General features: G+C 41.6%; 1 protein-coding gene across 5 annotated transcripts in view; it reads right to left on the reverse strand.

Annotated features, from left to right (window-relative positions):
• The window catches only part of MTDH (metadherin), a 65,437-nt gene extending 52,172 nt beyond the window's left edge, over positions 1-13,265 (reverse strand). For 2 of the 5 annotated variants that reach the window (XM_074316941.2, XM_019714983.3), the window contains exon 1: positions 12,506-13,265. In XM_074316941.2, the coding sequence (XP_074173042.1) occupies positions 12,506-12,886 (381 nt within the window). In that variant the 5' untranslated portion in view covers positions 12,887-13,265. The remainder of the gene's footprint in view (positions 1-12,505) is intronic. The other 3 variants (XM_019714987.3, XM_019714984.3, XM_019714986.3) reach the window with 2 other exon arrangements.
• Positions 13,266-14,523: the final 1,258 nt, after the last annotated feature.

Here is a 14,523-nt window from a genome sequence, read left to right on the forward strand (position 1 = left end):
GTTATGGGACTTCTGCTCAGCTAGACTTCAGGTGATTCTCTATGATGGTTGTTCTGTAGTTTAGTTTTAATTTTAATGTAGTTGTGAGAGAACACAAGCATAATGTTTACCTACTCTGCCATCTTGACCAGAACTCTTTGGACTTGAATTTTTAAATATTTTCTTTGAAGTCTCTTCCCATCAATACACTAGGTCCTGAAACTAAGAAGCCCAGCCTGCGGTGCTGCACAACTCCAGGGGAGTCTGTATCCCCACCTGATCTCCCAGGTATCTGTACTGTAACGTCTTTTCTGGATCCTATTGTTTCACTTGCCCATTCTCATCTTCAACACAGTAAGTTAGTAAATCAATATACTAGTTTCAATTGCTTTACTTCCAGTTCTCACAGAATAGACTTACATCAGATTACTAATTACAACAGAGCTATACAATAAAACGTGAAAATTCAAAGTTTCTATAATGTGACTATCAGCATTTGTTCAATATTATCAGGGATATGCATTAATACTCTAAAACCCAACTTGTAGGCTTCCCAAAGATTCATGGCACAAAAATCAAAAGAAAGGCTGTCTTTTAGCTGATTAAATTCCTAATTAATCCAAATTTAATCTGCCAGGTATTGAGCAACTTGCTCAAGTTGGACAGCTAATGCCAAAACCAGGTCTTCTCACTCTTGATTTAGTTTTCTTTCTTCTGTCCTGTTTTGCCACTTTAATGCTGCCTCTTCTAACCTTTGAGTGTACATATGGGGGTGGGGGCAGTGCACAGAGAAAGGTAAGAAAGTCCAGAAAACAGTTCGGGATTAGAGCCATATCCACCTCTGGAATCTAAAACTTTGTTTAATTCAATATCATCTTTTCAATATCACCATCTTGTCAATCTGCAGGCTATTTCTTAGTTCACACTATCCTCTTTAGCCAAATTTACTTTTTCTGATTTCCTGTGGTCAGCCTCACCTTTCTATGTAAGTCTTACCAACTCAGGATCTTGAAGCTCCAATTCGTTTCCCATCTCTAACTGGCAGCTCAGAAGGTTTACATCTGCAAAACCTTCATTTAATTAAGCCCTTTTGGAAACTCTCCATCATAGTCACTTATATAGCACCCCCATTTTACTCATGTAAATGACTACATTGAGTCATTTAAATTTATTTACTAACTGATAAAAGATGAGAACTTAACTGGTTGAAAACTATCTTAAAAACCTACTAAATCAATGCAATTCCTTTGAGACCAACTGCAAACACTGTTGATACAGCCTCCCAAGTGAAAGATGAAACAATCTTTCCCTTTTTTTTTTTTAATTGGAGAACATTGGGGAACAGTGTGTTTCTCCAGGGCCCATCAGCTCCAACTCACTGTCCTTCAATCTAGTTGTGGAGGGCGCAGCTCAGCAGCAAGTTCAGTCACCGTTTTCAATCTTTAGTTACAGGGGGCGCAGCCTACCGTCCAATACGGGAATTGAATTGGCAACCTTGTTGAGAGCTCCGTGCTCTAACCAACTGAGCCATCCGGCGCCCCCACAATCTTTCCTTTTAAGCAATACAAAATCTGAAGTCCTCAATCAGGGAACACAGTTTTCATTTCAAAGGCTCTGAACTGATCAGCAAGGCAAAGGTAGTCCCATGCTCCAACCTGTGCCAACTTTCTTCTTCACAACATCAATTTATGTAAAGGCTTTAACTGTAGCTGTTCTCTCTGGTCTATGCAGATTTCTCAATTTTTCACTAACTCTTGGGCTTTCTATAGCTCTCATAATCTCTGGGATTCCGTAAGTCATCAACAACTCCCCACAAATCCCCACCTGATACCACGAAAACAAAAAGCCTCCTATCCCAAGAGAGTAAAGTCAACAGAATTCTTGGGTAGCAGGAAAAAAGGATACACTATGGTGGTTGTACCCCTCTTACCCATCAGCAACACTCATCTGTCTGCTTATTCTGCCATTACTAGTTGGTCAAGAAGGCCTTGTCCTGGAAAATTATTAATCACATTTAAATTAGCAAATCCCTAAATGAAAGCATATTATATAGATCTGCTCACATGAAAAGCAACTAATTGCAAAGCCAATGTGACTACCAATCTGGGTTTTATATGACAGCATTATTTTCTGATCATGGAGCCTACATGGGCCTCTTATTGTACCAGTTTAAAATTCTCTGGAAGACCTTGAGGTGTTTCCCTCCAGGGCCAACCAAAGTTAATTTCATATATAGCATACAATCTACATTTTAAATTAGACAACCCTCGAATGTCCTTCAAATTTGGTGAAAATCAACCAGCAACAGAAAAATGATATAATCATTTCTTATATGGATAAATTCCTTGTAGGCAATGCCATGTCTGCATTATTATTATTATTATTATACTGTCCCCCAACACCCATCTCAGATCCTTTTTTTTTTTTTTTTTTTTTTAAAATTTAATTTGTTTCAGTTTTTTATTTTTTTATTTTTTTTATTGGGGAAGGGGAACAGGACTTTATTGGGGAACACTGTGGACTTCCAGGACTTTTTTCCAAGTCAAGTTGTTGTCCTTTCAGACTTAGTTGTGGAGGGCGCAGCTCAGCTCCAGGTCCAATTGCTGTTGCTAGTTGCAGGGAGTGCTGCCCACCATCCCTTGCGGGAGTCGAACCAGCAACCTTGTGGTTGAGAGGACGCGCCCCAACCAACTGAGCCATCCGGGAGCTCAGTGGCAGCTCAGCTCAAGGTGCCGTGTTCAATCTTAGTTGCAGGGGGCGGAGCCCACCATCCCTTGCGGGACTCGAGGAATTGAACTGGCAACCTTGTGGTTGAGAGCCCACTGGGCCATGTGGGAATCGAACCGGCAGCCTTCGGAGTTAGGAGCATGGAGCTCTAACCGCCTGAGCCACCAGGCCGGCCCTCAGATCCTTTTTAAAATGTATTCACAAAAGAACATTGTGTGCGTGTGTGCGTGTGTGTTGGGAGGGGTAGTGATAAGCCAGAATGAAGACACATGGCTGACAATCAGGAAATTAAAACGGAGGAGGGGTCCACGTACTATTTCCCAGAAAATTAGACCCAGCCGGACAATCAGCTCTAATGCATCTTTTGGAGCAAAAATTAATATAAGACCTGGTCTTATTTTACTGTAAGACCTGGTACAATATAATATAAAATATGATATGATGTGATATAACATAACATAGCACTGGGTCTTATATTAATTTTTGTTCCAAAAGACACATTAGAGCTGATTATCCAGCTAGGTCTTATTTTCGGGGAAACACTGTAGTAGGAGAGCAGGGTCTTATTAAACAACTCCTGATTTCAAGGAAACAAAACCCTTCATGTGAGTCAATCTTCAATTTATTAATTCCATACAATTCCACAAACATTTATTAAGAACATAAGTACCAGGCACTGGGCTAGGGACCTCAGGAACAAGGACATATGAAAGAAATTTGCCCTCTAAGCGTTTGAAAGTTCAGAATAATTGAAGCTTAATAAGACTTTTACTTCATTTAAGCAGCCTTTAGATATTTACTAAATTGATTCTAAATTGTAAAAGAATCTATATCTAAGGTAAGCACATATAAGGTTTAACATTTGACATCTAAAATAAACTATTTAGGGGCCAACCCAGTGGCTCACGCGGTTAGAGCTCCATGCTCCTAACTCCGAAGGCTGCCAGTTCGATTCCCACATGGGCCAGTGGGCTCTCAACCACAAGGCTGCCAGTTTAACTCCTCGAGTCCCTCAAGGGATGGTGGGCTCCGCCCCCTGCAACTAAGATTGAACACCGCACCTTGAGCTGAGCTGCCTCCCAGGTGGCTCAATTGGTTGGAGCTCGTCCTCTCAACTACAAGGTTGCCGGTTCGACTCGGCAAGGGATGGTGGGCTGCGCCCCCTGCAACTAGCAACGGCAACTGGACCTGGAGCTGAGCTGCGCCCTCCACAACTAAGATTGAAAGGACAACAACTTGACTTGGGAAAAAGTCTTGAAAGTATACACTGTTCCCCAATAAAATCCTGTTTCCCCCCCCCAAAGAAACTATTTAAATCCTATTTTTACTTAATTATGCAAATTTTATTTTTAGCCACAAAATGTAAAAACCATGACTTCAAATTACTTGGAAACTTCTTAAGTTTAGAAAGTAGAAGGACAGTCTACCAACTACCAAAAAAAAAACGGAATATGAAAAGACCATGGACCTTGGAGTAGCACAAACCCGAGATTAAGGCCAACTTCTATATTTAATCACTGCAACTTTAAGCATTTTCCTTGACTTAACCATTAATTCCATCATTTGTAAATATGCAAAGGAAAATATGTACTTATATAGGTTTCTTGTTAAAATTATAGTAAATGAGAGAACATGTGAAAGCATACTTCATTTGCTCAAGAAACAGTTTCTTCCCTTCAATATCCTTTCCTCTCCAAAGCTATGATGGCCCATATCTCATTGTCATGTTCCAGCATTCAGGTTAGTTTTCATATTACCAAGCTCAAAATAAATGTTAAGTTCTGATGATCAAGAGGGTTGAAAACAGTACATGTATCCATCAGGCCCAATGCTCCAGACACAAATCCTTTGGAGAAATTAACACAAAACAAATGATAAGTAATTATAGCCTCTCAGAGGTTGTAGTTTCATCATTTTCTTAAAAAATCACTTAATATTCATTTGTGTTCATTCATGAACACAGTGGAGTAACATGTAGAAAGAACCTTTAATACCTTGAAACAAAGACAAGTGAGGTACAATCCCTTCCCTCAAGAAGACAGGTATACAACAGTACACAGCACTTACTAAATTACAAGACAAAAGTTATACCTCTTCTCCCCACACTATCCCTTAAAGGAGGAGTATGGGTTTTGAAGGCAAGCTGAGACCAGGGATGAATTCTCAAATGTGAGTCATCCTGGACAAGTTATTACTTCACAAGAGCCTCAATTTCCTTAGCTACAAGTTATACAGAGCATATAGGAAGCGTAGTATACATATTACGTCCATCTAAAAAAGGACAAAAGGCAAGCAAGATATAGAAATTCAAGAGGCGTCATCTTTAGTAGATAGATTAGACTATCAGACAGCCTTACAATAACTAATAATTTTCAAGAATTTGCCATGTGCCAGGAACCTTGCTAAATGCTTTATATGCATTCTCATTTAATGGACAAGAACCAGTTGGTCAGTTTCTTAGTTTTAGTTGTGAAGAGTTCTCATACAAATTCAAGATAGCACAATTTCTCGTCATTTATTTGAAAGCACAAACTGTGTTTTTTCTTCTCTACCAAATGTGCACATATTACATAAACTAAACATACACATAAACCATAGATTCAGTCATATAGTAACTTACACAGCATTTTTAAATTCAACACCAAATTAAACTCTAAATAACTGAGAGAACAATCTTACATACCTATAATTCAAAACCTTGCTATATATCCTCAGATATCTCCTTTAGTGGTAAAGATCCTTGTGCTTTCTAAACACATAGCCAAAAACTCAACTCTCTTCAGGGATTTCCAAACTACCTGCTGCTGACGGCACCAGGGATGCTCAGGGCTACTTTTAGAGGACAGAGAGCACATGCAATACCCGCCACACGGCCAATTTATGCTCAAGGTGAAGTTTGAAAACTAAATACAACATGGTTTTCAAGGTTTTACGTCTGATGGGCACTGAGGTAAGGACTACAGGTGATACAGCAGGCACATATCCATGTACTTCTTTCTTAGGTCCTGATGGATGCTTTCTGGTATATTGGCATTCTATGGGACAGTTTGAAAACTACTAGCATAAGTGGAGAGAAAACACAGTAAAATTTGAAACTGGTCGAATAACACCAATTCCTCATTTAGATCTCTTGATTTTTTTCGAATAATACTAATAATTTTAAAATACTTTCAAGGCTTTCACAACTTCAAGAAATAGTACATTAATCAATAATGTCGAAGCACAACAAAAACAAATGTTCAGAGGGTTTATTGCTACTCTTGGTATCTAAGACTAGTGCAACTATTAAAGATATTCTCTGTCAGAAAAATTCTGTCAGACCCCTGGCAGAATAAAATGACAAGATGAAAAAATCCTGTCATATAACCAAACAAATGGAGCCAATTCTGGAGCTTCTGTGAAAGTCATTATAACTTTCAGCAGAAACTTCTGATTCTAAAAGTAAAATTTAAAAACAACAAAGAAAGTTGTAACTCACTGGGAAAATTGGATTTGCTCTCTGAATACAATGTAATATGCTGGAACATGCTACTGAAACCAGAGAGGTACAGTGGAAATAACACTAGAAATCAGAAATTAGATTTCTGGAGTCTTTGAAACTTTTTTGCTCTATGACCTTGAATAAATCACTTAATCTCTATGAATCTCAAGATTTCTTTTCTGTAAAATCAGGATTATTTGTTTTACTCAGGATTTTTTAATCAAATGATTACCCTGCTAAGAATTAAAACTAAGGGAGCCACAGACTTAAGACTTAAAGCTAAAAAGAAAACCCTGTGGGTGGCAAGTGATATATTAGGTTAGTGCAAAAGCAATTGCGGATTTTGCAATTATTTTTCACCTTTTAAACCGCAATTACTTTTGCACCAACCTAATAATTTACCTTTACTAATAGCTGGGATAATATGACAAAACTATTACCTAAGAATAAAAAACGTAATTCTATTGGCAACATTTTAAAAGACAAATTTATTTAGCCCAATAAGACATTATCCAATTGAACTGTGAGATGTCATTTTAGCTACTTTGTTCACCATTTAGTTCAACAAATAATTATCAAAGGCCCTTATATGCCAGGCATTGTTTGCCATTATATGCGAAGGCTTACAATCTAGTGGAGGGGAAAGACTCCAGAAACGTAACTGGATAAATAAATAAATAATTTACAAACTGTGGTAACTACAGTAAAGGAAACACACAAGAAGTTGAGACAGAAAATAGACGAGGATACATATTTCAAATTGGATGATCAGGAAAAGATTTTTCTGGGAAGGTGAGATCTAAAGGCTGATTAGATCAGTGAGGACGAGATTGTTCCAGAAGTGTTAATAATAGCTCATGTAAAGGCACTGGGTTGTGAAAGTGTTTGAAGAACTGAAAAAAGGTCACTATAGTTGGAGGCAACAAATGAGAGGAAACCAACTCAAAATAAGCTTAGAAAGAAAAGCAGGTGCTGGGCCATATAGGAAAGAAGTCTAGATCTAAATTCAAAAGTTACTGAAGTGTGGGTTTTAGACAAGATGGTGATTCATTTATTTAAAAGACTCCTTATTAGGGTTTTGAGAAAGGATTGGAGACAGTCAACAGAAGCTACTGCTGTACAAGTGAACCAGAGTGACAGTAGAATGAGAGTAGTCAGATTGAATATATATATATTTTGGGATGAAATTGATGGTACTTGCTGATGGATTATATATGAGGTGAAGAAGATATGAGGAGGTGAGGAAAAGGGAAGAATCAAGAATGATTCTTAGATTTTTGGCTTGAATAACTGAACCAGCAGCAGTCATTTACCATTTACGGAAGTGGGGAAGACTGGGAGAAGGCAGGGAATTGAGTTCTGTTTCAGAGATGTTCAAGTTTGAGCCAAATGTCAGATTTCTAATTGGAGAAATCAAGCATACACCTACTACACATGAGGTTCGGAGATGAGAGGAATGGTCTGGTTACAGATACACACTAATAACACAGTTGATTCCCATTATTTGGGGATTCCATATTGGTGATTTCGCCTTACTAAAATTTTTCTTCCCCCTCCCCCCCAATCTGGTTCAAGCCGTTTTCTCAGTCTAGTTGTGTAGGACACAGCTCCCTGGCCCACGCTGGTATTACGAGCCTTGCGCTCCCCTGGGTTGAGGCAGTCGGTCGCCGGTCGGCCACTCATAGAAGCTCACAGCAGCTCTTGCCAGCTGCCGGCCACTCATGCTGGCCACCGGCCGGTCATGGCAGCACACAGCAATCTCTGGCTGCTCATCTGAGCCCAGCTCCAGGGAGAGCCGTTGTTCACAATCTTAGCTTTAGAGGGCGCAGCTCATTGGCCGATGTAGGAATCGAACCGGTGACCTCGGTGTTAGCAGCACGGGGCTCCAACCACCTGAGCCACTGGGCCTGCCCTAAAATTTATTTCTAACCCCAAAATCAACACTTGAGGTACTTTCCTGATCACGTGCAGACATGTGGAACTTCAAAAAAATCTGAGTTGCCCTCCAGGCATGTTCTTAGGGAATGCTCTGACTTCTTGTTTTAGCTCTCATAAGAAATATAAAATAAACACAGAAAAAAAGACTAATTTTAGCCGGAGAGCTAGAAAAGACTTTATAGTAAAGGTAGCAACGTAGCTGGGCCTTAAAGGATAGGTAGAAATTATAGAAAGAAGGACCTTTTAATAGAAAAAAATATATGAATAGAGCAACAGAAGTCTGGCTAAGGCTAATGTCTTAAGGATAATGGTAGGAGATAAACCTAAGATGAAGTAAAATCATGAAGAGGCTTGAATGCCATGTCATAGATTAGATTTTATTTAATAGGTGATAGGGAAACTACTGAAAAGTTGTAAACATGAAAGTCACATGATTACAGATTTAACTGGCATGAGTGGGTAAAAAGGATTGGCAACAAAGAGATTGGAAGCAGGAAAACCAGTTAGGATGCTGTAAGAATAGCCGAAGCAAAAGGTAATAAAGCCCAAAAGTAGGGCAGTAGCAGTGAAACTGGAACAGAAGTAATGACTACAAGGCACTGCATACTATTAGAATGGCTGTAGAAAGACGGACCTTACAAAATTTTAGCCAGATGAGGCAAACATAGGCATTTTCCACTATAAAAATAAAAAGGTGGCTCATATAGCTGTTTACCAGAAAAGAAGAATAGGAATAAGTTGTAGAAATATTTTGATGGGACATCTTACCATATTATGCATTTGATAATTATTTATTGAGCACTGTGCAAGGTTATACAGGCGCAAACAAGACAAAACACTACTCTTTCATTCACTGAGCTTATAGATATAGACAACTGCATTATGACAAATCTTTATGATAATTTCCACATTAATAGAAAAATAACTTGTTTACTAAAATGACTTTTCTTTGAAGTTGATCCTCGTTATGTGCTTCCAGTTGAAATTCAAAGCAACAATTGTTCAAGACCAGTTATTGGAAATCTCATATCCATCTAAATCATTGCTCAGATGAAGTCAAGTGAAAAATATTTACCGAGAGCTATTTAATGCTCACATTGAATGAGGTGTCATGGAAAATGCATGCAAGATAACAATGATTTCCCAAAATGCCAAGAACTAAGATCAGGGAAACGTGCTACCCTCTTCACTTTAATAGGGGAACAAACTACAATTCATGCGCTTAAAAGACCTATGGCAAGACATTATTAGAAGATAAAAACCAAAGTAATATAAGAATTTCAAAAAACGTTTATGAATAGGTTTTAAAAAGTCAAACACCACCCACTCTAAAAACAAAAACAACCTACAAGAAGCAAATTTTGAAAATTTGTGTTGCAAAATTTGGAATATTTAAGAAAACTGAAAATAATGAAATAAAAGAAAAAACTGTAGTAGTTTACATCACTGAATCACTTGAATAAGTATATCCTAAAATGTTTATTAGAATGTAGTAATTAAGGGATGGATTAAAAGATTAAACATGATTCTACTTAGAAATCTCTTATACTATGGTTCTTATGGCTCTGTTCCAGGAAGTGGGTTTCAAACAGGCAAAGATTTACCAAAGGAGCTTGTTAAAAATGCAGATTCCCTACCTAGGCTGTTAAGAGATTTTGAATTTATAAGATCTGTGGAGGGGCTCAGGAATCTAAAAATTTTAAGAAGCATTCAAAGCAACTCTACTGCAACTAGTCAGAGATAACACTTTGAGGAATCCAGCAGTGTTTTAACTCAACGAAGATCTTCAATTTATAAACAAGATAAGCTAAACAAAACAATGTAAATGCCTTACTCAAGTTTAGAGTTCCCCGTTCTTGTTAGGCTGACAGTTAAGTTTCTTTCCCTGGGCCTTTGCCGTTTCTTCAGCCTCTCCCACTATCTTGCTCTAACTGATTTCCAAAGCCAAATTCTGTGATTAAGTCTTTCATTGCCATACTTGGGGTCCCACTGTTAATTTCTGTGAGTATACCTTTTTTCCACAACTGGAGTGAAAAGCTCCCTGGGGAGAAACTGAGCTTTTACTTTTGTATTTCCTTCATAGTGAGACATATGAATACTGAATTTCTTTTCACTGCCTTCAATTTGGAAGCTGTATCCTGCTTTTCTGCAAGTAAATACTTAACACAGTGCAAAGCATATGAGTACTAAAAAAAGGCAGCTTATACTTCTTAGCCCTATAACGCAGTGCTTTTTTAACTGTGGGTCATGCCTCACAGGCAAATGTGAAACCAATTCAGTGCGTTACAAATATCATTAAAGAAAAACAGAATAGTTTTATATGTGTGAGGGAGGGTACTATAATGTAAAATGTATTTCTTACTGTAGGTTGCAGTCAAGAAAAATCTGAAAGCCACAATTTTGTAAATGTCGATAAACTTCTCCAACATCTTTACCATTAGGTAGGCAAAGATATTTTCTCACCCAATTAACATCAACTATTAGTTGTTTTTCCCATTCTCCACTCCCCAAAGCTAATAAAAGATCTGTTTATTCATTCTCCCCTTCCTTCACTCAAATGAAAAGGAGAAAGGATAAGTCCGAAGTCTGATGAGCCTTTTCACAGTACAAGTTTCATTGGAGTCTGTGTTCTTCAGATGAGTCATCTGAGTGCTATGATGCACTTTGGATGGGGTTTTGGAGCTCAAGTCTATCTGAAATTTTAGAAGTCTGAGACAGGGCTTTGAAATTTTCACAACTTGCTTCATCTACACAGGGCTTAGGCTTGAATACATGTGGTTTTTTTCAAGATCACCTTTCCTCATCTTGGAGCCACGTTCTCTACTTTCATTGTAACATTACTTTCTGGTAATCCTTAATGCTGTCTACAAATGTAATTATATATGTTCCAAATCAGTACTGTTTTCTCTTAATTAAAGGTAGTATGCATAATGACGAAGTTGTACCCTTTTCTGGGTTTTGTATGTATCTTGCATCTTCAGCAGGCAAAATGTGAATACTTACCTAGGCATAATAATGCACTGTGACCTGTCAAGTCTCTAACATAGCCTTATTCTTTGTACTCTTACCAACAATACTTTCATTACTTTAGTTTGAACTCAAATCCTACTTCCTCAGATAACTTTCCTAAATCCCTCCGATGGAACAGTCTCCCATCCTCCAAACCTCATTAACATTGCTCAGACTTCTACAGCACCTATCAGTCTATGCAATATTATAACTATTCATGAATCTGTCTCCTACACAAGTCTCCATGATTGACCCTAACTCCTATGTGTCTACCTCCCACTGTCCACCAAACACCAGAGTGAATTTTGCATAGTAGGGCCTTGGTTACGTTTACTTTACTGCACTGAGAAGGTGAAAACCTTAATTAAGTGGATATAAAACACAGGTTAGGAACTGTTTCTAGTTCTACACACCATTCATACTCTATTTGCTCAACTGTAAAGTATTTTTAAAAATAAATAAAACCATGAAAGATATAATGTAAGAACCCTGGGGAAATGGCAATAAAGAATGCAGACATAAAATACGAGGCATGATAAAACGGATATGATGCTCTCTGTATTTCCACACGTGGTCTGGTAAATCGGTGCATGAATCCCTCACTCTGCACCATTCTGCCCTGTCATCCATCCCCTTTTACTCTATTTCGAAACCTCATACACCCCTTCGCTGAACTTGCCTTAGCTCTCTCATAGGTCCATGTACCCCCCAAAGTATATTAGGTAACCGACTCTCTCTTGCCTTGCTCCTGTTCCTGCCTCCACTGGCCACATTCACAGAAATAAGAGTGGGCAACCATTTCCCTTTAACAGTCCCAACTAAAATGGAAGCGCGTCTAGACCTGGGTACCTTTAATCCTCTGTAAGCCCCAGAGTTTTTAGGTCACTGCGTTTCCTCCAGTGGCTACCGTCTCAATGTGTGACTTGAACTAGACATCTGTCTTCCAGGCGCAGTCTTTCCATAACTTCCCAACACCATGGTAAGGTCCCCTTACACACGCACCCTACCTCGTAGGCCTCAAGGAGAGTTGGTAGTATGTAATTCCGGCCGGTCAAGTCCTGAAAATGGCTTGACCTCTGGGCGCTTTCATTTAAACATACCCCAGAACGACCATCTAACTTCCTTCGTTGAAACTGGTCCTACACTTCCTCACCCGACCTACACTGCCCGAGTTCCCACCATTCTCCCAAGTAACTTGTCCAACCGATCACTTCCTCCATCTGGGGAATTCTGCGTTCGGGATCTCGACTAACCTCACTCTTTTCCTTTTCCATTCCCGGATGGAGGGGATGGGGCTCGGCCTCCCACTCGCTCGAGGGTCTCCACGCCGGCCCCTCGCCCCTACTCTATCGTCGCTCCTCCCCTACTCACTTTGGGCTTCTCGGTCAATTTCTTGCGGTTCTTCTTCTTCTGCTCCTCGCTCCTGATAGTCTTCAGCAGGACCAGGTCATCAGGGGCCGGGGCCGGCGCGGCCGCCGCCTCCTCCCGCTTGCGGGGCGGGCTTCTCCGCTTCTTGCGGGCGCCGGCGCAAGCCGCGGCCCAGCCGTATCCCAGCAGGAAGAGCAGCAGCAGCCCGAGCGCGCCCGTGCCTACCAGGATCACCCAGCCCGGGTACCGTTTTGGTTCCAGCCCCAGGTCGAGGCCCAGCTCGGTGCGCAGAAAGCCTAGGCCAACCGAAAGCATTTCCCGCAGCCTGGCCGAGCCCTCCTCGGCCTGCTGGGCCAGCTCGTCCGGCCAGCTCCGTGCAGCCATCTTCCCTCCCGTCAGAGGGAGCGCAGGATGACGCTGGGGCGCAGAGACGCCGTGGAAGAGTCAAGGGAAGCAAGGAGGGGCCGGGCCGACCGCCTCAGGCCGAGCGCATCGCGGCCGCCCCTCGCGCCGGAGCCGGGGATCGGCCGCTGCCGCAGCCAGGAGGAGAGGGGGCTCGCAGTTCCCCCTTGTCAGCTTCACTCGGCCGCCGCCAGGAAGAAGGGGGTGGGGGCGGCGGGAGGAAGTGTCTCCAGTGGCGGCCGCTAAGCGGCGTCTCGGCGCCAGTGCCAGGCCCCGCTGTCTTCCCCCGGCGGAACAATGGCGGCTTCGGCCAGGATCCAAGAAGCGCGCAGGGTAGACCAGGGAGGGCCGCAGGTCACGTGGGAACCGGTGGGCGGGGCGGGTGTCACGTGGGCGCGGCCCGGGCGAGGTGGAAGCCGTTGGGGCCGCGGCGCGGCTGTCGTGGTTGGCGGTGACTACTCTTTCGGGCCTGGTGGAGGATTCGTGCCTGGGGATCGGTGACTGGACGGGAGACTGGGAGGGGTTAACTGGCGGAAGCCTCCGCGGGGTAGCTGGTAGCCCTAAACTTGGCGACGTGGCACTTTGAATGAGTCCCTGGGAGGGGCTCACGGGGAAGCCGGTGGTGGGGAAGAGCGGGGAGGAGGGTGAAAAGCGAGGAACCGGGTCACCGGGTCTAGGTCAAAGTCTTTCTAGTACGACTAGGTTTTCTTCATTCTATTTCTGGGAGTGGTAGTGGAGTAGAAGCGGCTTTTTACCCTGGGTCGCCGAGCGAATGGATACTTTCAAAATGGGTTCAACTGAGTCTGAGGCCGGCCACTCTTCTTACATGATCTAGGTGTAATTCACAAAATCGGTATACTTCTGTTCAGGGCCAACTAACGCACATTGAGTGTCTACCATTCACCTGCCTGGCTAGGGCCAGGTCCTGTCGTACTGTTCATGCATCTTGCTTGCTCTCGCTGTTACTCCCCAGAATTCAAAAATGGGAAAGTCCGTAGGCGGCATCATTTTCCTAATTTGTAGCTTTAATAAGAAATAACAGGAGCACATTAGATTGTATTTACATGTAGAAGTAGCTTCCTCGTTGCACTTTGAGCTTTTATACAAGACCACAAAAGGAGTTTTAAAAAATTCTATTTTTGTATGCTGTGTTGACCATCTCTGTGTTGACCACCTCCTTAGAGGGAAATGAATTACCTTTTCAGATTTTAATTACTAAGATGATGCTTGAGGGCCAGCCGGGTGGCTCAGGCGGTTAGAGCTCCGTGCTCCTAACTCCAAAGGCTGCCGGTTGGATTTCCACATGGGCTAGTGGGCTCTCAACCACAAGGTTGCCTGTTGGACTCCCACAAGGGATGGTGGGCTGCGCCCCCTGCAACTAGTAACTGGACCTGGAGCTGAGCTGCGCCCTCCACAACTAAGATTGAAAGGACAACAACTTGACTTGGAAAAAGGGCCTGCAAGTACACACTGTTCCCCAATAAAGTCCTGTTCCCCTCCCCCAATAAAATCTTAAAAAAAAAAAAAAAAAGATGATGCTTGAGGATTACTTTAGGCTTTTTACATTCCATTTGCTATAAGCAAACTCCGGTGTTTTATCATTAAATGATAATTAGCAT

Source organism: Rhinolophus sinicus, chromosome 6 (genome assembly GCF_057876585.1).
Source record: "Rhinolophus sinicus isolate RSI-liver-muscle chromosome 6, RSI-T2T, whole genome shotgun sequence".
NCBI classification, from domain to species: Eukaryota; Metazoa; Chordata; class Mammalia; order Chiroptera; family Rhinolophidae; genus Rhinolophus; species Rhinolophus sinicus.